General features: G+C 50.9%; 1 protein-coding gene and 1 long non-coding RNA gene across 26 annotated transcripts in view; one reads left to right on the forward strand and one right to left on the reverse strand.

Moving 5' to 3' along the window:
- Window positions 1–693: 693 nt before the first annotated feature.
- On the forward strand, window positions 694–23,807 carry LOC308070224. Of its 18 annotated transcripts, none has more exons than XR_013930666.1 (4): window positions 694–15,300; window positions 15,741–15,843; window positions 16,173–20,312; window positions 20,399–23,807. It is a non-coding gene; the product is annotated as an uncharacterized lncRNA (long non-coding RNA). The 18 variants fall into 18 exon arrangements; XR_013930667.1 differs by having other exon boundaries at window positions 694–14,096; window positions 15,200–15,300; window positions 15,741–20,312; XR_013930669.1 differs by having other exon boundaries at window positions 694–14,096.
- The window catches only part of TOX2 (TOX high mobility group box family member 2), a 150,690-nt gene continuing 149,283 nt past the window's right edge, over window positions 22,833–24,239 (reverse strand). For all 8 annotated transcript variants that reach the window (XM_080403787.1, XM_080403786.1, XM_080403791.1 and 5 more), the window contains exon 9: window positions 22,833–23,981. In XM_080403787.1, coding sequence (XP_080259913.1) covers window positions 23,945–23,981 — 37 coding nt within the window. In that variant the 3' untranslated portion in view covers window positions 22,833–23,944. The remainder of the gene's footprint in view (window positions 23,982–24,239) is intronic.

The following is a 24,239-nucleotide window of genomic DNA, read 5'->3' on the forward strand; positions in this document are numbered from 1 at the left end:
GGCAGGGACATGCAGGAGAAGGCAGGCACGGGCAGGGCCGGGCAGGGCCGCGCAGGGACAGGCAGGGACAGACAGGGACAGACAGGGACGGGCAGGGCCGGGCAGGGCCGCGCAGGGACAGGCAGGGACAGACAGGGACAGACAGGGACGGGCAGGGACGGGCAGGGACGGGCAGGGACAGGCAGGGACGGGCAGGGACAGGCAGAAGAAGGCAGGGACAGGCAGGGACGGGCAGGGACGGGCAGGGACAGGCAGAAGAAGGCAGGCACGGGCAGGGCTCCGCCGGCCGCTGCTTTCCCCGGGCGCTGCAGGGGGAGCTCGCGGCGCGCCGGCCTCACGCGCTCCCGCCGCATCCCGCGGCTGGCGGGCGGGGCCGGGCCCGGGGGGCAGCGCTGGGCCGGGGCTGCCCGAGGCGTGTACCGGGGGGTCGGGGGCAGCGCTCGCGGCCGGGCGGAGGGGGCACCCCCCTCCCAGGGGGTCCTGTGCCCGCTGGGCTCCCTTCGGCCCCTCGAGCTCCCTTTGCGCGTGCTGCCCGCCCCCCCGGGTCCCGGCCAGCCTGCGGGGGGGGGGGGGGGGGGTGTTCCCCCTTGCCCCAGCACAAGCCTCCCAGGAGATGGGCAAGGGGTGCGGGTGGCAGCCGAGATCCCGAAGGCATCACCCCTGGGGGGACAGTCGGGGTCCTGGGGTGCGTTCTGAAGGAGGGCGGAGAACTTTCTCTTCTGCCTCGCTTTCCCGGCGGGGAAGGTCCAGCAGTAGCCGGGGGTGACCGTGTGCGTGGGGAAAGGTCCTCGGGATGCTGCAGCTGGCTCGGGGCCAGCGGGGGGTGACGTGCAGCCCAGGAGCCCCCAGCTCCCTGCCCGTAGCTGGGAGATACAAGCCTCCCGTTTGCCTGGTGTTCAAGGAAAACTCGGCTCCCGGTCTCCCTGGGACGTTTTCCTTTCCCTCAGCCTTTATGTTGTTTGGCGCAACCTTATTTTCCGTGCTCCTAATTCCAAGCTTGGCTCTGGATCAGGACCAACGCACCAGCAGCAGAGGAACCCCTGGGAGAATCGCTCGCCCCGCTTGGTATCAGCTCAGGTATCTCCGATACAAACCACACGGAAAATGGCTAAACAAGGAGGTTAAATAATTGTGCACAGACTTTTTTATGCATCTTCCACTGCTTGCTGTGGGGAACACATAAAAAGAAATTAAGGAAATAGGAGTTACTTATCCACCAGGAACGCTTTCCAGTCTTTTATCTGTATTCCTCATAGGTGCCATTTTCACATAAATTTGAAGACTATATGTATTTAGGAACGTAATGCATATAGGAGATATAAAGGACGTTGATAAATTAGAGATAATTTAGCTTCTATATATACACAAATATAGATATAAACATCATTACCATTTTATTTATGCGTGTGTGTTTACACATACAGATCTTATATTTACATATTTATAGAAATGCTAAATGTATTGAATGCTATCAGAGACAGCTCACAGATAAAAGAAACGCTGTGAACTAATGAATGTAAAAAAGAAGAAAACAAATATAAAATAGTGATAAATCAATAGCCTCGCCTTTTTCTTCTGTTAGTAGAAGTAAATTATACTGCTGAAAAAATGTTTTTTTCCCCCCACAGTCTACTGTAGTGAAGGTGGTCATAAACAGCTTTCCTTCTTCAGCTTGCTGGTTGTCTGTTCTTCAAACAAAAAATACCACAACTTTCCTTGGAAGCCAAGCCGTAAGTATCACTTTGCCCCAAATCCTCTTTTCCACCTTAACAGCCCCCTTGGTGCTGCTCTTAGATGCGGTGGAGGCACGGGGGCAGCCCAGCATCCGCTGCGCTGCGGGGCATGGTGGGGTGGTGACGGACACGGGAGCAGCTTTCCTCCAGCCTTGCTGGAGCGTGGCACCAGCTGGGATTGCCTGGGACTGGGGGCACCCGGGCAGGACTTTGCACGCCAGTCGACCCCTTGGTGCGTTCCTGGCTCGCCTGAAAGGTGCTGGAGAATTTGAAAGGACATTTTGAGCACTGAAGTGGAATTTTACACCTTTTCTGAGATGATATTTTGGTCAGGGTGTGAAAAAAACATATATTTTGCTCCCCCCCCCCCCCACCCCGCAACTGTTCTTGCTGTTTCTAAACCAAATTGAACATGAGCTTTGAACACTGGATGCTCTCCTGAAGGGCAGGTTCCTCTGTCTGATCCGGACCCCCACCCCAAACATTTGGCAAAATAAAAGTGAAATGACTCAGTCTGTGCAGATGAAACTCTCCCAGTGTTGTTCAGGCATTGGTTTTTTGGAGTGGCTTCTCTTCCACAGACAAGACAATGTGAGATGGTATTTGGAAACAAAAATATCATCAGAAGAGCAAAAGGCTGTCTGCGATGGGGCTGCTCACCCCCTCTCTGCAGCAGACGGCTGCCTCTCAGCTCCCTTTGAATTGCTCTCAGTGCATTACTTGGTTTTCAATTTCATTCCCTTTCCTAGGAGCAACCTTAGCTTTATGTTTCCCTTTTAAGCTGATTGAAATAAAGTATTTGAACAAATGTCATGGGCACTTAGAAATCTCTCTGTTTATTCCCTTTGCTTTCATGCTGTCCACCTTCTGTAGTACCAGTTCTTAAAGCCTTGAGTGCTGTCTATCTAAATTAATGCATCTTGTAGGCAGGATACCATACAAATTCATTAATTTTTTGTATATTGGAAATATGCTTTTATTAAGTCTCTGTTCATGTTTTTCCAATGGTTGAATAGTTGAGCTTCTTTATAAACCATCAGCAAAGAGATGGTGGCTCCTTGAGATCCATTAAGTACATACCTCTGGGAGCGTGTTCTTCATCCAGCACACATTTATAGTCAGCACAGAAAACAGGCCCCAAAGTTTTGTTCTTCCAAACTCCCTTCCAAACATCTGCCATTGTGTGCGTGACTCCTGGAGATCCTGGTGCGCAAATCCAGGGGAGGTTTCTGCCTCAGGGAGGTTCCCACTCCTGCGCTCCCAGCTCCCCCAGGGGTTGCACGGTCCCTGGGCAGCCCCATCCCTGGAGCCGGAGCTGCTGTGCCTTCTTTCAGGCTATGTTGTCACCACAGCCACCCAGATCACCCTTCTCCTTCCTTCCTCCCCACCACCCACAGGAGATGCCTGCTCCTGGGATGCAGAGCTACTGCCCCAGCTACATCTGCTTTGCACAGTGAGCATGAGGTTGGGAGACCTGGGAGAGTGTCATCATGTTTCTTGAGGCAGAGAAGTCCATAAACCTTTGGCTGAAACTTTCAGTTCCCCAGGGCAATGGGAGCTGTCCCACAAGATGGTTGTCAGAGCTCTGAGGGCACTAATAAGCCTTAATGACCCTGGCCAGCCTCACCTGGAGCCTCCACCCACATCCCTGGGCCCAGGAGCTGTATTTAAGCTCAGCAGCTGGTCTCCAGTTGTAAGTTCTTTTTTTTTGGGGTGGGAATGCTGCTTGATGAGCCTAGTCCTAAAGCTGACCTGAGGGTGGACTCCCAGGACTGACCTTAACCTGCTTCACCACCATGATGTCTCCCTGTGAGATGGACTCTGGATCTGGCTGCTGTCTCAGGGTCTGCTCTGCTCATCTTGCTCCTGCTTTTGCTGCTCTCTCACAGTGATGTGGGGGCTTGAAGCTTTGATGTTACCTGTTCATACCCTGATGCTCCAGGTTCCCTTTTGGAGACCTGCTCCTGCTGGCCGCCTGGGGATGTCAAGGGCAGCACTGCTAGCAGAAGTACAGTCAGACTGGGTCACTTGGTGGTGACACATGGGTGTGGAGGCAAGGGCTGAAGTGCAGGTAGGGTGAGGTAAAGGTGCCAGCACCAGCCTCTCCTCTGGTGCCTGTGTGGGGCCGGCTGGTGAGCCAGGAGCAGTGCAGGCACCCACCGGCTCCCATCCTGCCTGGCTACTCCAGGACTGTTTTCCCCAGGATCTACTAAATTTATCTAAGACACTTTCTGCCTCTGGCTTGTGGTGGACTAGGATCCTGGATGGTGGTGTGTCACACCAGCAGAGCCTGGATACAAAGCCAGGAGCCCTGTTCCTGCAAGAATCGATGGTACCAGGGAAGGAAAGGACATGTCTTTGGGGAGCTCTCAGACCGTGTCAGTGAGATGCTGAAGGTACACGGTGTGGCTGCTGCAGCCTTCCCGCAGCCCAGGTGTGGCCTGGGCTTTCAGTCTTGCTCCCAGCAGAGCTTTCCATGCAGTTTGGATCCTTTGGGGGAAATCTTTTACCAAAAGGGTCATTTTAGGGAAATCCCAGCCTCTTCCAAGTCCATACCCCTGCCCAGTGGCACCTGTTTCCTATCCCCTTGTTTCTGCAGAGACAAATGGAACTGCGTTGGCACTCCCGGCCACCCAGCTGGTGGTTGGATCTGTCACCAGCTCCCTGTCCACCCCCAGAAGAGCTCAGCAGAAGGACCATGGGGTGATGCTGATGGCAAGGGCAATGGCAGTTGTGACACAGTCTCTGGTGGCTTGAAAGACAGGGCGGGGAAGGCCGTGTAGGATGCTCTGTAATCTGTTCAGCTGTGCTGATGCCAGGTGGGTGGCCGTGTTGGCACTGTGCTTCCTGCGCCTTGGGCTCTGGGCACCAAGCACCATCTGAAGCAGAAGACCAGACTCTGCAAGTTGCTATAATGTCTTTGGCTTGCACCCAGTTCATGCCTCAACTTGAGGCCCTGATCTACATGGCTTCCTCTAGGCGTGATATTCTTCAGCCTCCATGTAGATGGGAGGTCTTTTTCTGGACTCTGTGAACCGCTCTGGTTTCCCCAGTGAGACAACCACTCTGCATTTCCAGGGCTCTGAGCACAGATGTGTTTATTTAACTGATTTTCATAGGTTTCTTCCAGTGATGCAGAGAAAGTGATTTAGCTGTGTACATTAAATGAAGGCAGTATGAAAAAAAAAAAATCAATTTAACTCCCATCTGAGTTACACAGAGAAGCGAATAAATAGAATATTATTTTTAAAATGACAATTTTGATTGTTCCGACTGCCAGCTGGACCAGTTCCTTCTGCTGCAGAAACTGCAGCCCTGGCCAGGAATAGTGGAGGTGTGTCTGGCTTGAGCAGCTTCAGAGAACACAAAGACCAGCAGAAATAGTTGATAAGTACACACATTCATACCGGTTTCAGGCAGGAGTGAGGAGCACTGGCTGTCCAAGCCCATGGCTTGCAGGGGTGGATGGAGATACACATAAAGTCCTTACCTATGACTTGACAGTCCTTGAAGGTGTGTCCATGGGGAGGGGGCTGGTGTTCAGGTGATGCCACTTTCCAGCCCCTGGTGCCCTGGGTTAAGGGCAGGTCCCACCCATGGAGCAGCTCCACCACTGTCATGACACCACAATGTCACATCAAAGTAGATCCGGGCATAGTGCTCCAGGATAGGAATTTGGTGGTTATAAAATGTTTGTGACTGTTAGCACTGTGGAGCTTTTAATGTGAAATGACAAAAGTAACTCCAAAAAGAATGAGATAATTCTGGTCAGTTTGCTTTTTTTTTTTTTTTTAATATGAACTTCTTTGGTTTCAAAAAGATTTTGAATGTGCTTTTTTCTCTGCTGCTGAAAAGTTAAATGAAAACACCATCCTTTAATTTGAAAGAAGTGATTCAATTTAACAAAAGATTTGATTTGAGTTACTTTCTTTGAAATTTTGGCCCCAAATGAGGTGTGATTATTTGCAAGGAAAACAGGCTAATGGCTAAAATAGATGCAGTGACTAGACTCAGGGGGGTAATGCTGGATGTGGCACCTGGCCAGCCTTGTCCTCTTGGGCTACTAGGGGTGGCAAGTAGGCCACTGTCCCTACCACGGTGGGGTCTCAGTGACGAGCTGCTCACCAGGGGCCTGTGCCAAGTAAGGAGGGGGTGAAGGGCGCTTCTTGTGGAGTGTGTTGGGGTGGGAGTTTGGGACTGAATAAGAGACCCTGGGATTTGTCCAGGATGTTTAGGGGAAAGGCCAAAGGAGGTGAAAATGTCAAGGTGGATCAGGGAGGAATGAACATGGGAAAAGGGGGACAAAACCAGGGGTGTGGGGAAAGATGATCTCAGCAGCCTGTCCCATTGAGTAGGACAGAGGTCCAACAGGATGGCTGGAAAAGGGATAACAGATGGAGAGGAGTGCTGGTGTGACCTGGCTTTGCCTGTGGGAAGGGAGACTTGCAGATCTGGATGTTTCCCTGGAGACTGCTCATCACCCAGGGTTCCCAGTGGAGAGCTGCATGGCCGTGGCTGCGAACACCACTGTGGCTGGGTGCTTGAGGAAGCCCAGCCAGGGGTCTCCTCCAAGGAGGGTGGTTGTAAATGTTCTTTTCCAGTGTCTTCACAAGGCAGCAATGAGGTGGGCATTTCCCTTGTCTCTGTCCCCATCTGGCAACAAAGGAGGCAAAAGACTGTAAAGGCTGGAAAAGAAAACGGCAAACGGTGCCTCAGCCATTTGAGCACATCCCCTCTCTGTGTCAGGAGGGGACAGGGTGACAGGTTACAGGGAGCTTTTGGCTGGTGGTGCTGCCCTGTGTCCCCTGTGGCATGGCCCAGGGCTGGAGGGGATGAGCTGGCAGGTGCAGAGATGGAAGACGGGGAGATCTCCTGCTGTTTCCCTTCAGAAAGGAATAAGTGGCAATATCAGCATATCACTAATCAGCAATTGCAGAAATAAATATCTCCCTTTCTCATCTTGAGTGGCCTTAAAAAAAAGAGGTTTTGTAAATTCTCTGTTGCTAATAGTTAAGAAGTCAACCTCGTAGTAAAACTGGTCCACCACAAATATGTCTGTCTGGAATCTACCCTTTTAGGGATTTTCTGTTTCTCTCTTGCTCCAGTTCAAAATCTTAGAAGTTGTCTTACAAAATGTAACTCCTGTCCTCCATGCAGCTGGGCACCCCATAACCATCATCCAAACCCTCCCCTGGGCTGGGGTCTGAAACGGCATGGACTCCTGCAGGTTCTCCTTCAGGAGAGAAAGGATTATGAAATCCTTCCAGTCCAAACTGTTCCTCTTGCTCTGTGGGGTAAGAAAAGCAGGGCTGGCTGTGCCTCATTCTGGTAGCCTGAGCTGACCATTCTCCCCTTCCCCCTCATGTTCACTTACCTCCAGTCTCAGGTGCCTGTGGGATATTTTGGGGATGTTTCTGAGGAGAACCAGCTGTTCCACTGTAAACTTGCCCCATGCACCAGCTCCCTCCCACACCTGCTCCCAGCCCAGCTCCAGTAATACAGCAAGCCCATGGTGTATTCACCTGATAATGTGTCTTTGCTTATTGAGTTTACATTTGCTCTCTAAAGAGGCAAATTTATTTATGTCCTATAATAAAAAGCTGTTAGGTGACAGAAAAAAAAACCCCCACTTGTAACAATTAAGCACAATTGTTGATGTACCCAGAGCAGAAGGCTGCTCCGGCAGAGCGTGGCTGCAGAGGTGCCATGGTGGTGCTGGTGCGTGGATGCCTGGCCCTGGGGTCAGGCGCTGGCTGGGATCGACGCTGGCCATGCACAGAAAAGCCTGAGCTTGGCTGTGTTCAGTGGTGGTCTCAAAATCCCCCAAGAAACTCAGATTTCCCCTTGGCTCACATCTGAGAGGAGCAGGAGGCACGGCCATGAGCATGGGAACGATGTGGGGAGGATCCGGCATGGCATGTCCAGCAGCCAGCAAACAGTGCAGGCGCCTTTTCAGCAAGAGCGTGCCTTCAGCCAAACCCCAATGGCTTCTGTGAAGTTTTTCCAAAATGGTTAACTTTCTGGTAGTTGTGGGGGTGAAGGGTTAAGCTTTCAAAACCAAACCCTCTTATTTTTGTAACCAAAAATTCACACTCCACCCAAAGCAGCAGTGAAGACTGGACTATATTTGAGCCTGTCAGCTCTGCTTTGCTCTCTGTTGTTAAAAAACCCTGCTGCTCCCTGCCTGAAAAATGTCAGACGGAAATTGAAAAATAACATTTTCCCCTTTTCCTGCTGCCACACTTGCTTTCCTCCAACAGCAACCGGCATTTCTCCAAGCATCTTGATAAGCTTTGCACTGGAGGGTGCTGCCAGAGCTGGGTGCAAGAGGTTGGGGGGGATCCTGGCACCCACAGAGCCCAGGGACACCCAAACGTGGTGGGGTGCTACTTCTCCCCAGAGGGTGGGCAAAAGCATGGGACCCTCTCTCTGATTTGCTCTTCCTCTGTAAAGGGAAAAGGAAGGAAAGCGCTTGGTACGGGTGTGTTACAAAGATGGAGAGGCTCAGATATGAATCACAAGTGTCCCAAAAGTACTGGAATAACATCACTGTGATACTGAGAGTAACAGCACAAAGAGCGGCTCGGTGTAACAGCGGTTGCTTCACCTACTCAGCAGCTTAAAAGCATGGAAACAAGTTAAAAGCCAAGGTACTCGCACTTTTTATCACCTTGCTATCAGCTGTGCTGAAGATGCTGCCACCTCCCTGGCTGCCTGTAGGGATGGCAGCCTCAGCCTTGCCTGTTTGTGATGCACAGCTGAAAAATAAGGGCTGCACAAGACCTATGAAAGTGCCCACTGATAGAGGTGGGACAGGGCACGTAGAAGCTGAGCACCTAAAGCTCGTTGTTGGGGTGCAGCCCAACCTCCCAGCATCTCCTATCATGTCACCCCGCTTGCTGGTGAATGCTCAGTGCTGCCGGAGCTGGGATAACCCAAATAGCAGCAGCCAGGCTGCAAACGCACCAAGCTGCCTTGCTAGTGCTTGTGGACTGTGTGTATTATCCGACCCGCTTGCTTTTCCTGCCCGTAAAGGCCCATCACCCAGCCAAGGTGCTTGCTCATGCCCTGGGAGCTGATCTGACCCGAGCAGGACCTAAGAAGTGCTTTGCAAGCTCAGGGACAAAATATTATACTAACATCAGGGAAAGTGAAGGCGTCTTGGCAATTACTTCAGAACTGAGCTTGCAAGTCTGCTGGTTTTGTTCGTGTTCATCTGAAAGCCTTTGACACATCCGTGCTGTGTTTCTTTTATGAATATGCAAATCAAAGCAGTGAAATTACAGATAATGATATGTAGTCAAAACTTTTCAGAAGTTAATGCATATTCCTTATTTTGCAGATTTCTATCACATTTGTATTTGCAAAATAGATGAGATAACGCTGCTCAAGAGAACAGCTTTCCTGTCACGGAAGCAGCAATATACCTTTCAAATCCCACCCTGAACTGCTGCTAGCTCCCTTCCCAGCGCCGGGGTCCCTCCTGCAGGGATGGGGTCACACTGGGCGCCTGGGCATCAGCACCCTGGGACCCTGAGGCAGAGCCCAGCTGCCGTGTGGTTTTGGGGGCTGTGTGGTTGGACTGAGGCACCGTCGTGCCCCCACAGCCCCGCTGCGGTGCTGTGGTCCTGCTGTGGATCTGAGACAAAACCCTGCGGGCGAAACTGCATCGGGTCCCAGGCTTCGGGAGGTGGGTGGTCACCTGCTGGGGTGCCTGGCACTTTGGGTGTCAGCTGCAGTAGTCTGTGCAGCCTGGAGGGGTTTTTCTTGGGAAAGAAAAAAACCTAAACCAGTCTGATCATTTGTTGCTACCTTGCTGTAAGACCAACTTCAGTAATGTAATACTGATGCAATAAAATACTTTGCAAGATGAGGATACCTTTCCAAAAAGCAATTCAATATTTTTCCAAAGTGAAGTTTTCAAAGTAATGCTGGTCTAGTGGGGTTTCTTGTTAAGGGGGATTGCTATATACAATGTGGAGAATTTTACACAAATATTTGAATTTATTCTGCTTTAGGAGAAATGTCAGAACACTACCACATAGTGGAAATATGGGGTTCGACCAGAGCATTCCCGACTGAGACCCGTTCACTGCTGTTCCTGCAACGTTCCCATTACCAGGTGAGATGCAGTGCTCCCCTCTGCCTGTTCCTCCTGAGCAGACAGTGTGTGGCAGATGTAATTCCCTGGGACCTGTGTCGGCTGCCCTAGCAAGCTCCATCCCTTTGGCCATCGAGTGTTGGGGGCTGACCCACGGCACCCGGGCTCGGGGCAGCACCTTGCCCAAGCTCTCTGCATGCTGCTGGGCCACCGACAGTCCTTGGGTTGTTGGCTGGGGGCTGTCTACACCTCATCCTGCTCCCAGCCAGTTTAAGTCTTCAGTTTCATCCTCTCTCTGCTGCATTTCCAGTTCATCCCCATCAGCACTTCCTCTTCATTTATAAGAGGAATCAGCCTGGGCTGCTGTGGAGGATGCTTATCACCCATGGCTGAGGGTACTCATAGAGCATCTTTGCCTCTCCTGGTCCAGCTCTGGTGGGAACTTGACCCTTTTCTGCTCTGTTCTCCCCCAAGTTAATTTCATCACCTTTAATAATGTGTGTGGGAGAGCAGTTTCCAGCAAGTGACACCCTCTGAGAAGCCCGGCAGTGGCTGGTGAGCCCTCCTCCCCTCCCCCTCCTCTTTTTCTTCTTGCAAACACCTACATCCTTCCTGTATTGTTTCAAACCGCAAGATAATAAACTGAGAAGCAAAAGCCTTCAAACGGCAAGTGGAAAGGTCTGCGGGGGGAGGTGGACCTCTGCGCTTTGGGGGCTCCACCAGCCCCTGCAAATACCACCGGAAACCTCTGTCCTGCCGCTTGCATAACTGGGGCTGGGGGCTGGGGTGGGAACCCCCAAACGGCAGCGCCTGGCTGAGCCCCAACTTTCAGCCTTTAGGGTTTTCACGTCCCTCGCCCCTTCTCCCGCAGCCCCAGCAGCCGGACCTGGCAGCCCAAGGCTTGTGGCATGGGGCTTCTCTGCCCCTGGGAGCTCCCGCTGGGTGCTCACCAGTAGCTATTTTAGCAAAAGAGCTTTTTTAAAAGTTTCTGAATGGCTTTTCTCCTCCCCTGCTGCTGTTGTTAGGCTGTCACCACCCCGGCTCTGTGTTTGCTGGGGGAGAGGAGCTGGATCCCCCGTGCCGGGGTGGCAAGGCTGGGAGGAGGGATGCTCCATGTAGCACCCAGGTCCTGCTCTGCCTTGGGGATTCTGGACTAAGGGTGCTAAAGTGAGCAAGAGCAGCAGCAGAGCAGCGCTGCTGGATGAGAACACAGAGGCTGCTGGCACCAACACAGCAGGCAGGGGAGACACCTCCAGGCAGGTTCAATCTGATGCTTTGGTGCTGGTGGGAAAATCCCAGGAAAAATCAGGGATGCCTCCCTGAGGCAGCCAAGGTCCCCCTGGCTTGGGTGTGGGTGTGTGGGATCCTGGTCCCGCATCGCACCCTCTGTCCGGCGGGTTGGGGAGCCCGACGGCCAAGTGCAATCTGCTCCCTGAGCAAGGAATAAGGAATAAATTGGGGCCTGCCCATCTTGCTATACCTCGACATGTCTCAAAAATGAGCCCCCAGGTGACTGTGTCCATGCCCAGCAGCTTCAGGGGGGCTGGCTGAGTCAGTCCTCTGCTGCAGCACCCGACAGCCTCATGCCAGTGTGGCTTTGGGGTTGGATGTATAAAACACCAGGCTTGCAAGGAGGGAATGGAAAGCAGGAGAGGTGGGCAAGCTTAAGCCCCCCAGCACCAGGTGGGCTGCGTGCTGAGCATGGCCCTGGGTGCATGGTGTGCCTTGTCCTGCACCGCGTGGCGATGCTTCCCTGCAGCCCCAGCAGCAGGACAGGAACGTGGGACCACCACAGGCTAAAGGCCACTGCAGGACAGGGACCACCACAGGACTGGGACTGCTGCAGGAGAGGACCAAGTTTTGTTTTCACCCAGGTGTAAATCCAGCACAGAAGTGAGTGTAACTGCCTGGTGGCTGCCTGGGCCACCATAACCTGTGGTTTTGGGCGCTGGGAGAGAAAAGCACGAGCAGCACTGCTGAACCATTTCTGTGCAAAACATGGTTGCAGACAGTCACGTATAGTCGAAGCCTGGGAGATGCATTTAGCTCGTTTTTTGTCCTTGTCTCTATGAAAACCCTGAGGAGTTTGTGAGGCACCTGTGAGTGCTCCTTACACGCAGGGTGGAGAGGGTCAAGAGGACCACAGAGAAACTTTCCTTTGAGGAGGAGGACACTTGAAAAATACAAGAACAAATTGTGTTGTTGTGATGGTGGGTGCACTGAGGTCTCTACACATGCAGTGATGGGGCTCTGAAAATCTACCTCTCCCCGACCATGAGCAATGAAGAGCTGTGGAGATGGAACATATGGTGATGGTGTGGGCTGTGTGCCCCAAAGCTGCCTGCGAGGTGGGGTGCCAGCCCTGCCCCGCTGAGCCCTGTGTGCCTTCAAAGTGATGTTGGCAGTAGGTTATGCTCACTGCTGCTTGAAACCCCAGAGCAGATTTCATGCCTAAAACATTATAATTAGGAAGCAGGTGAAGATCTGCACCAGCAGAAGGCTTCTGTGACTGTCCAGGAATGGCCAGCTGAGCACCAGCACCTCAGACACGTACCATACCATTGGCTTTGGGAAAAAACTTTGCTCAGGTTGGGTTGTCACAGCCAGAAGTTCCCTTGCACCTCTGAGATGGAGGCACCTGGGAAGGTCAAGCCAGTTCCCAGACAGGCAGCGTTTAATGGGATTTTGTTCTTGATATACTGGGAGGTTATCCTAGGGCAAATACTTAGGTCCTGATAAAGCCAAGCAGGGCTTTTCAGCGGAGCTCGGAGTACTGCTGTACTTTTCTGCAACTGATAGCCCATGCTGTGCAGGGTCGGACAGGTCTGCGTCTCCAGAAACAGTGCTGGGTGATGTTATTTTGGGAGAGCACATGGGCCTGAGCGTATCCTGCGGTCCATCCCCCATGCACTCCACCTGCACCTGCAGCACGGAGTGTGGACGTGGGAATGGCTCCATCCACCTCAGTCTCCACTTACAGGGCTGCTGTCCGTGAACACCTCTCAGCCCTTTTTAACTCTGATGGTACCTAATGTTACCTGGAGGTACTGTTGCCACACTGACCCCCTTCATGGTAGGTCCTGAGGATGCAGAATCGAGTGGAGCTGCCAGCCCAGCTGCCGGGTTGCAAAGGCAAACTTTCTGTTCCCCAAATGAACTGATTTCATTAAAAAGTTGTGCAGAAATGCAAAGGGGGGTTTCAGGAGCTCAGCTATGTGCGCCCCACCTTTCTCAGTACTACCAGCTGGGGCTGCGCAGTGCTCGGTGCAGGGACCCAGGACCACCGTGAACCCCAGCCCTGCAGGGGCAGGCACTGGGTTGACCTACTGCCTCAGCATGTGAATAAATGTGAATTTTGTGGTCTGCGCCCACTGGTGCTGGGGGCTCTTGGCACTTGTGTGGTGGTTTGGCTTGGTGCAAAGCTGGTGGTTTAAAAACCAGGGTGCTCAAAGGTTAGCGTGCTAGAGCTTAAAGCTGACTTCATCTAAATTGCACCGAAAGCACTGGAGGATCATCTGTTCCTTGCAGTGTGTTTTGAATGAGGCTTGTAGAGCTTAGGCTGGGTCATTATATCCTTAGGCATGAAATTTGGGGTTTTGGGGAGCAGCCCAAGCAATCAGTGGGACTAATTATGGAGTAAGTGTGAGCTGACCCAAGCATGGACAGGCTCGTGGAGTCTGAACAGCATCTGATGATGGCTCCTGCCTGCGCACACATTGCAGGCTGTGCCAAAACCAGTGCTGCAGTTACACTTCATACCAGCCAAGACCCTCACCTGCTTTTATCTGTGCTAAACCGCGCAGGAACACCAGCGGCCGGCTGCTGTTAACTGAGCCCGAGGAGGGGTCTAGGAGCTGAGCTTACAGGTGGGTTGAGTCTCTGCCATGTTATGTCCTACAGAAAGTCATCTTTCTGCTCTGATGTCGAACAGAACATGGCTACTTCCACCTGTGAAGGTCAGCGTTACACAGTTCGCTCTAATGAAACAACAGTTTCCTCCAGAAGAATATCCAAGTGTGGAAGAAATGACCCATTTTGTGCTCACTCCACTCTTAAAGAGCTGGGCTGATTCCTGGTGTGCCTGCCCTACCTGGAGCACCCTGCAGAGCCCACATCTCGGTGCTGATGTCTGTGCAAATCCAAGGCAAGAGGCACCCCAAAGGGTTTTCGGCTGCTCTCCTGGGGGGCTCTGCAGTCCCCTGCCTTCCTGCTGGGGAAAGGATTTGCGTGTCGGAGGAGCTGAAGAGGAGGATGGAGTGGAGGTGCGTTATTATCTTTTCATGGGAAACTTCTAGATGAAAGAAAAAAAATTAAAGTTTATGTCTCATTCTGTATTCACGTTTTCTTTTCATTCTGGGTTTTGAGAAAGAAGAAATTATTCATGTATCCAGACCCTCCCTTCTCTCTCTCTTATTTCTCTCTTTCCCTCCCTCTGTGCCAAAAATAAGAACACAAAGGGATGGATGGCAAATGTTTATAGGGAAGAGGAGACATTCTTTCCAGGTTTTTGAGTCTTTTTAACTCTATAGCTTTAAATAATGTCTGCAACCGTGTAAAAATACAACTTGAAAAGGAAAAAAGTGAAGTGTTGAGACATTTCAGTACAGAGAAAAGAAAATAAATAAATTCTTGGGGATTTCTTGCTTTAATGCATTCAGTGTTATGAAGGGGTCAAAGGAAAAAAAACACCACCACCTATAAACATGAAACTGTTGATTGAGAGTCTTGAATTGCTGAGGGGGTTTAAGAAATCAAAATTTTCTAATCTGTAAAATGGGAACTGTGCATTTGTTTTGCAGCATGACTTTAGACTGCTTTTCAATTATTCAAAGTAAGATATGTAGCTACTTCTTCTCTTGATATTTGGAGCCCCAAACCTGACGTAGTCTTTGGTCTGTGAATGTTTCCAGTGGAATTACTGACTACTGAGAAAAGCCCTGAGTGACCACAGTATTTTGGCAGAAACACCCCCCAAAATTTGGAGGGTTTTTGAAGATGTATTTTTTTTCTACCTGATTTGAGCCAAGACCTCGGTGCCATGGAAGGGGCCAGCTCCCCTGTGAGCGCTGCTGAAGCTCCAGTGGGGAAGCTGGGACCTGCCCACCTGGGTGACAGTGGGGACTGGGACTGCTGGTGTGCTGAAGCTCATTTTGTCCATCATCGGGGCAATTAGTGGGACTTGCTGTGGGCCTTACGAATTCAGCCGCACCTTACAGGCTGGTCCTCCCTGGAGAGGGCAGCAAAGCCGTGGTCCTTCACAGCCCTCACTCGTGACTGATAGGAGAAACTCCCAGGAGATGTGTTTTGGAGGTGGAAAAGGCCCTTTAGTCCGTCCTGTCCCACCTTTTTCCTTTGATAACTTTAGAAGCTGAGAGGCCTCTCCATGTGCTGTTTCCAGAGTGCTGGCAGGGACACGGCAGCAGTGCCTGTGGCCGTTTCTGTCTTTGCATCCCCCCAGTCATCTAGGTGAGTGGGAGACAGCGCAAGCCCTCCGAAGGGTAGTACTGCTCAAGCCCTCTGCCAAAAGACCAGCGACAATTGAAGCAGTCAAATAAGGCTCTAATTATAAAAAACTCCCCACATAACTACAGAAATATTTTGTGTTAATTGCTAGAGAAAAAAAATTAGTATAAACTAAGCTCCAAGCCAATAAATCTACTTGCAGTGTAGTGCTTCCGGAGATGGTATCTAGCAAATGTCTGTGTGTTCCAGAAAAAGAAAAAAAGGTTCAATATGTTCTGAAATGCCTTTATCCTGTTTCTCTGCGAACTTCCCCCAAGCCATTCTGTCTCCTGGAGAAATCCCAAATCCCTGGGACTTCTTCCAGCCCTCCTCTTTATTGTGGGAGTTACAAGTGCCTAATCAGGAAACAGAAATGATTGCATGTTACATGTGTGCCCCAACAGAATGGAGAGAGGCAGTCTGACTTTCGATATCCAGCCACCAGATTCCTTCTGCCGGCGCTGCGTGGAGCGCACCGCCACGTTCCGTGATGCTGGCTGAGCAGAGGTGGGTCTGGCACCCGTGGCTCCCTCCAGCCAGCCCTCCTCGCTCACCCTTGCTCCCACCAGATGCAGGGTGCAGCCAGCGGTCCCGGTGTTCCCCATGGAACTGAAGTACCTGTCTGGCTCAGGGATGGAGGGAGCCGTATCCCCCAGGCGTGAGTACAGTGAGACACAACCAGCCCACAGGTGATCAGGAGGGAATCTAGTGGGGAATTGCCAACAGGGTGACCGTGTCCCTGGCCAACAGGGCAGAATGATAAGCCTTGTGGATTTTCTGCTGTTTATTGTTAATACATATTTGTTAAAATAATTTTTTGTTTCCCTCTTTTTCAGGAACCACAGGAGGGGCTGGGGAGCGGAACAGCCCCAGCTGTGGAGCAGCTGCAGGGCTGAACGGTGTCCCTGTGGCACACCATGGGGCAGGGATGCTCAGCCACGGGGTGGATGCGTGTCAGAAGAGGATGAGGACACACGGAACTCCAGAAGACCCTCTAGGGTAGGTGCATCTATGTAGTCTGGCTATTTTCCTACTGCTAAATTGTCACCAGACTGGCAGTGCCTCTAACAGGTGGGTTTATTCTGCTCATTTCCTTTGGACTAATCCTGTCAACTGCTTCAGACCTCAGGATTTCTATTTGTGGGGTGCTGCTGCCTTGCCTGCTAGACCGGGGCAGCTGCACCCTCCATCTGCCTTCGCTTTGTGAGCACCAGCCCTGGGGGAGGCAGGCAGCACGAGGCATGCACTCATGGCCTCTCTTGGCTTTGCAGAAGACACTGACCTATAGTCTTTATCCCATCAAAAGTAACTGTCATTTTATAGTCATAACTATCTCCCGTGACCAAAAATTCATCTGGAAGGCAATGAAATGTACATTAATTACATATTGAACAACAGTAAAAGTGTTACTCTTTCCCACAGATTTGCAGTGCAAGAGGCTTCATTCATAATAAAATGTTAATGTGATTACAGGCCGAGGGATTGCGTTCTATGTGCATGGCTGAGCGCTGTCAGGTGCCCAGCCTGGCTGACCTTAAGAGTAAGCCCATGGGGAGGGACAGCCCTGCAGCATCTCCTGGTCCTTGCTCCCATCTCTGGGTAAGGCTCCTGGGAGATGAGGGATGGGGACAAGCCAGGTGACAGGGGAGATGTTCGGGATGTCACTAGGGCGTGTATTTGTCCCATGTGATCCTTCTCTGTGAGTTTGCAGTCGGTGCTGGATGGGTCAGAGAGCAACACAGGTGCTCTCACCCCCCCCACGCCATCAGGCCGTGATGCAAATGGCCCGGGCTTGGCCTTTCCTTGCATTACCTTCTCATCTATCCCCATCCTAAAGCTGGTCTAAGCATCCCCATCCATTGTGGCTACAAGCGCTGCAGAGCCATGGTGGCAGAGGTGTGGTGCTGGTGGCTGGACAGTGGAGTGGGCTGGGGGGAGCACTGGTCCAGGAGCTGTGGGAATGGTGATCTGAGTTGTGATATGGTGAGGGCAGGTGTGAAATGCGGGGTCTGCTCTGGCAGAGGCATGAAGACCCTGAGGACCTTGGCTAGGAGAGGGGCTGGGGACTTTGAGACCCAAGGCTCTCTGTGCCAAGGGGGTATGGGATAGGGAGCAGCATCTGCTTGACTCCCACGGGATCCTGTCTGGGAGGAGGCAGGAGAGCACACAGCCCCACAGCATCTTTTTTTGCTCTAGGAAATCTCATCATCCCACTCAGGCAGATATGGTAAATAGGTAATGTACTACCTAGAGAAGTTAAACAAAATCCTGGGCGGACTCCCTGGTGGGTTCCCAGCCTTTTGGTGCCTTGGAGCCATGATGGGGGCATAAACACACGCAGAAAAGCAAAGTGGCATGTTGGCAGGAGCCATGGAGGGTGCTGGGTCAGAGAGGCTGAGCACTGCTGAGCAATAAGTCATTCAGCTGCACAAATACCTGCAAACGAGCTCACTAGTATCACCTGCACAAAACCCCACCTAGTAAGTTCTGCATTATTTGACCTTCTGTCCCCACAAATAATAACAGCAGAGCAACAGAAAGCTCTCTAATGTACTTGCAGTGTAATAAAGTAAGCCCACTAGGAATAAAATCTACAGCAATTACTGTGCCAGGTATTATGCTGATTTATCAAATTGCAGCTGAAAGTCGAGAAGAGTTGAAGATACAGTGATAAAACATCTGATCTCAAATCTGACTCTAAATTACCCTTCTGGCCAGCACAGTATTTCATCCAGAAGAATTGTTATTCCTCTCATCTTTCTTCTTCAAAAACCATTGTTCAAACCGGTAATTTTGCACTCCTTGTGTAGTGGAGCAAGCACTTTGCCAGCACTCTGCACTGTGTGATTAGCTGCTAAGGTGATGCTGAGTCTTTTGGAGCGAGCCTCACAAACCTCCCCCTGCAGGGTGGAGCATATGAAATGGAAGCAAACCAACTGGGGTTCATCACTGCAAGACACAGTCTCTTTCATGCCCTTGTGTTGTTGGAAAGGTGGCAAAGATGCATCATGTCATGTTTGCTTGACGGGTAAAAGCTTTCCATCGCCTGGTGACTGCGGTGGGCAGAGGGCAGGTGAAGCGCAACAGGTCCTGCTGCTGAGGCTTACAGCCCAGCTAGCCACCGACCCCATGCCCGCGCCGAGGGGCTGGGGTGTGGCGCAGCTGCAAGTACTCGATGGTGACCACCACCGCTGTGGAGCACAGGTACATTGGGGTGATGAGCTGGAGGTGCTGTGCAGCCAGTGCTGGGTCCAACATACACCCTCTTTGCCTGGTTGCATGGCACTGCAGAGTCTGAGCATGGGGGTCCCGGTGCTGCACGTGGGGGCTGTGCCACGAGCAGGCTCCCACTGCTCTAGTACATTCCCTTCACCATGAACTTGCTCTGACTGGCCACTCTGCTTCCAGCAGGAGCACAGGGAGGACTGATGCTCTCAGCATGGGCACCACATCCCCATGGGAGCTTTGGGGATGGGGACACTTGCTAAGGTGCAGAGCTGTCCTCAGTGGGGGACCAGGACTTCACTGGGGTAGAACAAGACCTGCCCAGGCACATGCCGCAGTTGTCAGGTACCTAGAATTTGTCAAATGAAGTCCTTTCCTTTGATCCTTCTTGTGTAAAGTTCTCAATATTGCCCGTCAGAATTTTTTTCCCTTCCATTCCATCATCTTAATAATAATAACACAGACATAACAAAGGTAAACTGTCCTCCCGGTGCTGCTGGGGCATTTGTGGCCATGGCCCTATGCTGTGGGGGCAGCTTGGGGGGGGCAAGCCCAGGCCCTTTCTGCACACCCTGGATGTCCAGGTGACCATGTCCCGGGGTGATGGTGGGATGCTGGTGGGTACCCTCATTTCTGCGTGAGCCAGGCATTGCTGCCCGGAGGCACCCCATCGCATCGCATCCCATCCCATCCCACTCCGCCTGGGGCTACTAGCCCAGAAGGCTGAGTCCCTGCGCTTGAAGGGTTAACTCCACTGAGATCCTCTGATGAGATTTGTTAAACTCCCCACTACATCCTACAGTGCTGCTAATTAGGTCTTCATAAACCAAAGTCAATTAGCCAGGATTCTCCCTGCCTGTGTCTCTTAACTTCCCTCTCCATCATTAGCCAACACCTGGGAACACCTGCCTGGGTCCTGCCTCCCCTGCCGTGCGTGCCTCTGCCCCAGAGCTGTTCTGGAGCCCGCCGAGGATCTAGCTGGTGCTCTTTGATTAAAAGTGGAAGCACCGTAGCTGGTCCTGCCCAGGAACAGGACCTCTGCAATTGCAACTGCTTGGGCAGGTGGAGAGGAGGTAGGAGGGGGTTACTGTTTTTCTTCAAATATGGAAAACATTACAGGGAAAGCAATAAATTCTTGCCTGTGTTCAAAAGCAAAGGATTTGCTTTGTAGGGAGAGAGATTTAGGTTATCTGCCTGGAATTTAAAGGTTTTTTAAAGGGAGATGAGGTACGTGGTCAGGGTTTAGGAAGAGCTGAGCCTTCCCCAAGGTGTGAGGGGCAATTGTGTGCCTTCTTGAGACTCATCTACCACATTTTCTGTATAGACCAAAGGTTCAGGCCAAGGAGAGGCTCGCCTGGCCATGCCATTGCTCCTGTCCCAATGTCCCTGGGTGCTCACCCTCGCCTGCCCATGGGGCTGAACCCATTAGTGGAGACTGGATGCATTTTGTGAGCCAGCTGTGATCGTGGATGGGAGACTCGGCTCCCAGTTGCTTCCTTGGAGCAATTCCAGGTCCACGACAATTAGCCAACAGCTCGAATACCATTTAAGCACTGCTGCCATCATGCAAATTTAGAGATTAGTAGGGATTAAAGTGGTCTGGAACATCTCACAATTTCTTATTAATGCCCCGAGCTCTGTAATAGCCAACTGCCCTGCGTCCCTGAGATGACTCCTGCATCACTGCAGTGGAGACGGGTCGCTGTGTCCCCCATGGCTGCCACCAGCCTTTGGCCATCACCTGCCTGCAGGTAAGCAGAGGCAGCAGGGCAGCCCTGCAGGAATGTAGGTAGGATGACTACGAAGTTGTTAAAACTGCGGTTGTTGTTTTGCACAGATAATCCTGAATTGGCAAGGTCACCTTTCAATGGCTCCCTGTGCTGCGGTCCTGAGAGGAGAGGAGACTTCACTGGAGGCTTTCACATGGCTTCAAAACCACTGATGCAGCTGGGGGCTGCCTGCTGGGGAGCAGGTCCACGGGGCTGCTGGGCATCATGGATGGGCACCTTCCTGCAGAAAAGACAAAGCACAGGGACCTGGCGTAATGCAACGCTTCCAGTGATGACCTCTTCCAGACCCCTTCCCAGGGCTGGAAGCCTCTTCTCTGTGATTTCAGAGTCTCAAAACCACCTACTTGCCACTCATGAAAAAAATTAACGTTTCAGAAACTCTCCCTGGAGTAAGTCCTCTCTTTCCTGTGATAACACAAGGTAGGTTTTCATCTTAATGTCCTATTTCCACACCCCCCCCCCCCCAATTTTAATAATTGCATATTTGGAAGAAATCTCCTGGCTCTGCTATTGCAAAATAATTATCTGCTCACCACCAGCCAGCCAAGCTGGGCTGCGTTCTTAGTGCTTGCACAGCTCCTTAGGAAGTTTTATTATGCTCTGTGTTTTATTTTCAAATGGCTCAAGATTACAGAGATAAAAGGGGAGCTTCATGGCCCTAAGCTGGCCACCAGCAGGGAAGAGTCCCACCTTTATAGCTTTACCCATCAGCTCTCCTCACTTGCCCATCTCCACAGCCGTTGTGCTGTGTTGGCGAGATTTTGCTGTGCTTATACCAGAATAAAATATAGGGTCACCATGGTCAAGGGGACAAGGACCAGGCACTTTTTCTGTTTATACTTGCAGAAAGCAGGAAGCTTGGGGTTAAAAGTGTAACTGCTCTGATGAGAGTTGATTCACGGAGTTACATCTTGATTTCACAGCTCTCTTATACCGAGAAAGCAAATGTTCTTAGCAGAGGGGACTGCCACTCAGTCGCTCCGCAGTAACACTGTGATGGCCTGGGAAGCAGAGGAGAACATAGATTTTATGCCAGGCTGATTGCAGGAGGAGCTTGTGACCCGCCTGGATTTCTGCAAGCCTCTGTGGTGTCCTGCAGCTCCAGGGACTTGCCACCTCTTGCCATGGTGCCATTATCTCCACCTCTCCTGGCATCCAGGGTGGTCTTCTGGGGACTGCTTGGTCCAAACCTATCATGCCCCAAACCGCTGCTCCAGCTCAGGTCTCCCTTATTGCCCCATCCAAAGCCGGCAGCTGCTGGGTGGGATTTTGGGGTGGGTCTTGTTTGATGTGCCAGCAGGGTGTGTGTGATGATGCTACGGCAGGTGTCACGAACACAGCAGGACAATTCCCATCACGTTCCTTGCCCTGTCCAGTGGCCTGTGGGCCAGCAGGAGCTTAGGCTTGGTGTTCTATTTGGGACTTACTGCAACAGGCACAGGGCAGGGCAGCGAGTTTTTGAAACATATGTAAAACCATTAGGTGATGAAAATGGTCATTTACCTCACCAGAAAAACCCTTAACTCTGAAGGGTGAGCTCTTCCCTGGTTTATTAAAATGGTCTGAAAGCTTAAAAAAGTTATTTCAAGTTGTTGGAGAACATAAATGTTAAGGATGCTTCATCACAGATGGGTAGCAGTGAGGAAAAATAGGATCTTTGCTGCTGCATTTGGACCCCAGTGAGACCCGGTGCCCCGTCCTGCCTGGGAGACACAGCCATGCCCTGCTCCCTATGCTTCTGTTAAATGCTCACTGGAAGAAACTGGGCCTCAGCTAAATGCCAGTAACTTGTCTGCCAGTGACACAATGTGGTGAGACTCCTACGGCCAAGCTGCATCTACACATGGGCTTAAAATGGTACCTTAATTAACAGGTTTCCTTCAGGCAGGTGGCCCAGGGTGCAAAATTTCATATTGTCTTATTTTTTTATGCCATTTCATTTTTCCATCCTTGCTGTCAAAGGATGGAGATGCCGTTTCCATCCTTATGCCATTTGAATTTCCCATCTTTTTTGTGTGCTTCTCATCCATGCCTCCTGGGAGAGGTTGGAAAAGGGGCTCTTGTGGGCATGTGCCAGTGGCTTGGTGACCCCTGTCTGTGAGGACACGTTCTGGCTGCTGAAGGGGGGGCACAGGGGAGGGGGGCTGATACGGCTGGGGCATGGGATGGCTTTGTAAGCAACAAGCCATTGCCTGAGCAAGGGAAGCACCCTCTGCTGAGTGTAACGTTGGTGTTTTCTGAGAAAATGAAAAACAAATGCTTGTGTGTCTGTCGCTGTGCCTGCTTTCACTGCTGGGGTGGTCACAGGTGTATCTAATGAAGTAGCAGCAGCACAGAGCAAAGGGGGAGAACGAGAATGCAAGTGAGAAAGTGATGGGGAGAGGAGCGAGGGCTGGCAGTGCCGAGGAGAACCAGGAAAAGGCAGGGACCTCGCTGGCCAGGGCATTTCCAGGGTCGGCCCCCAGAATAAGGAGAGACTGGTTCAGTTCTACTTTTCATATGTTTTATTATAAAGAAAGGTAAGATAAGCATTGTGAACTGAATGTGCCAGGTGCTGCGAAAGCAGCACCATCAAACAAAATAAAAAATAAAAAAACCCCAAAAATGCACCTTATGAGAAACTGTAATTATGCTCTCTAATTTTTCATAAATAGACAAAAATCATTGTCAGCAATTTTTAAATAGATGGACATATGGCAGAAAAAATATAATAATGCCATACAACATGGATATAAATTGTCCATTTCTTGCTGTACAAATAATAGAAACAAGTTTGGCAGGCTTTTTTTGTTTTTTTTTTTATACACATCTCCCTTCTATGTATAACTAAAAAAATGTGCTACAATTAATATAAAATGCTTTTACTATAAAGTAAACTACTAATTTTTTTCACAAAAAAATCTTAAAGATGTCTTTAGCACAGCTCTAAAACACTTAGTAAACTACTTACAACTATCCAACAAATTATATTTTCATGATCTTTTTTCACATTTCTCCTCTTGTATTTTGCCTTCTGCTCTCTCCCCCCACCTACCTAGGAATAGTTTTTATTTATTTTTTTAATTTTTTTTCGCCAGACATCCAAGGCCTTTGCATGTACAATATTCACACAAACTTCACATTTTCTTGCACAAAGTTTAGTGCTGTTAGCAAGTCAAAAGAGTGCATCCTCCTACTGAGCTGGCCTAATGCTGGAGGACACCAGACCTGGCCTATGCTGTGTCTAAAAGCAGTTCACTAGGAAAATAGTCTGTAGCTAAGCTGATGGCAAGCAGAAAACCGGTGTCCTTAGTTTACTTTTTTTTGTTGGTTTTGTGTTTATGTATTTTAATTTTTTTGTGGTTTTTTTTTTTTAGGATTTTTTTTTTTTTTGTTCTTCACGATTTATGAGGTTTTGGGCTTCCACGGAAAGTAGTTTTTAGAGTTCAAGAGTAATCAAAGAAAACTGCTCTTAGAGCCTGGAAACGAAGCCAGCGACGAGGTGCAGTGGTAGCTGTCCCGTCCGTACGACTTGCTCGGTGCCTCCCCAGGTAGTCTGTCTGACCCTCTCAAGTGTCCTTCATCTGAGCCTCCTCAGAAAGAGATGGTGAGCTTTAGGTGAGGTAGAGTGCCTTGTCCCTTGGCAGCATGCTGTAAGAGAAACGAGAGGCAGCGGGTGAGACGGAGAGGGGCAGGGAAGCAGCCGGGAAGTCGCCTGGGGGGGCTCCAATTGCCATTTGCACACCTGGTCGCACACCCATTCCCAGCTGTGCTGGGTTTTTTGTGGCAACCATCACGCAAACCACAGTGGTCTGCACGGAGGGACAGGTGTGCGGAGGTAACCGAGCAAAGGGCACTTCAGGGTAAGTGCAATTTTAGTTCTTCCTAAATTTCAACAGTAAGGGCTAA

This window comes from Falco punctatus (genome assembly GCF_963210335.1).
Source record: "Falco punctatus genome assembly, chromosome: 10".
NCBI lineage: Eukaryota > Metazoa > Chordata > Aves > Falconiformes > Falconidae > Falco > Falco punctatus.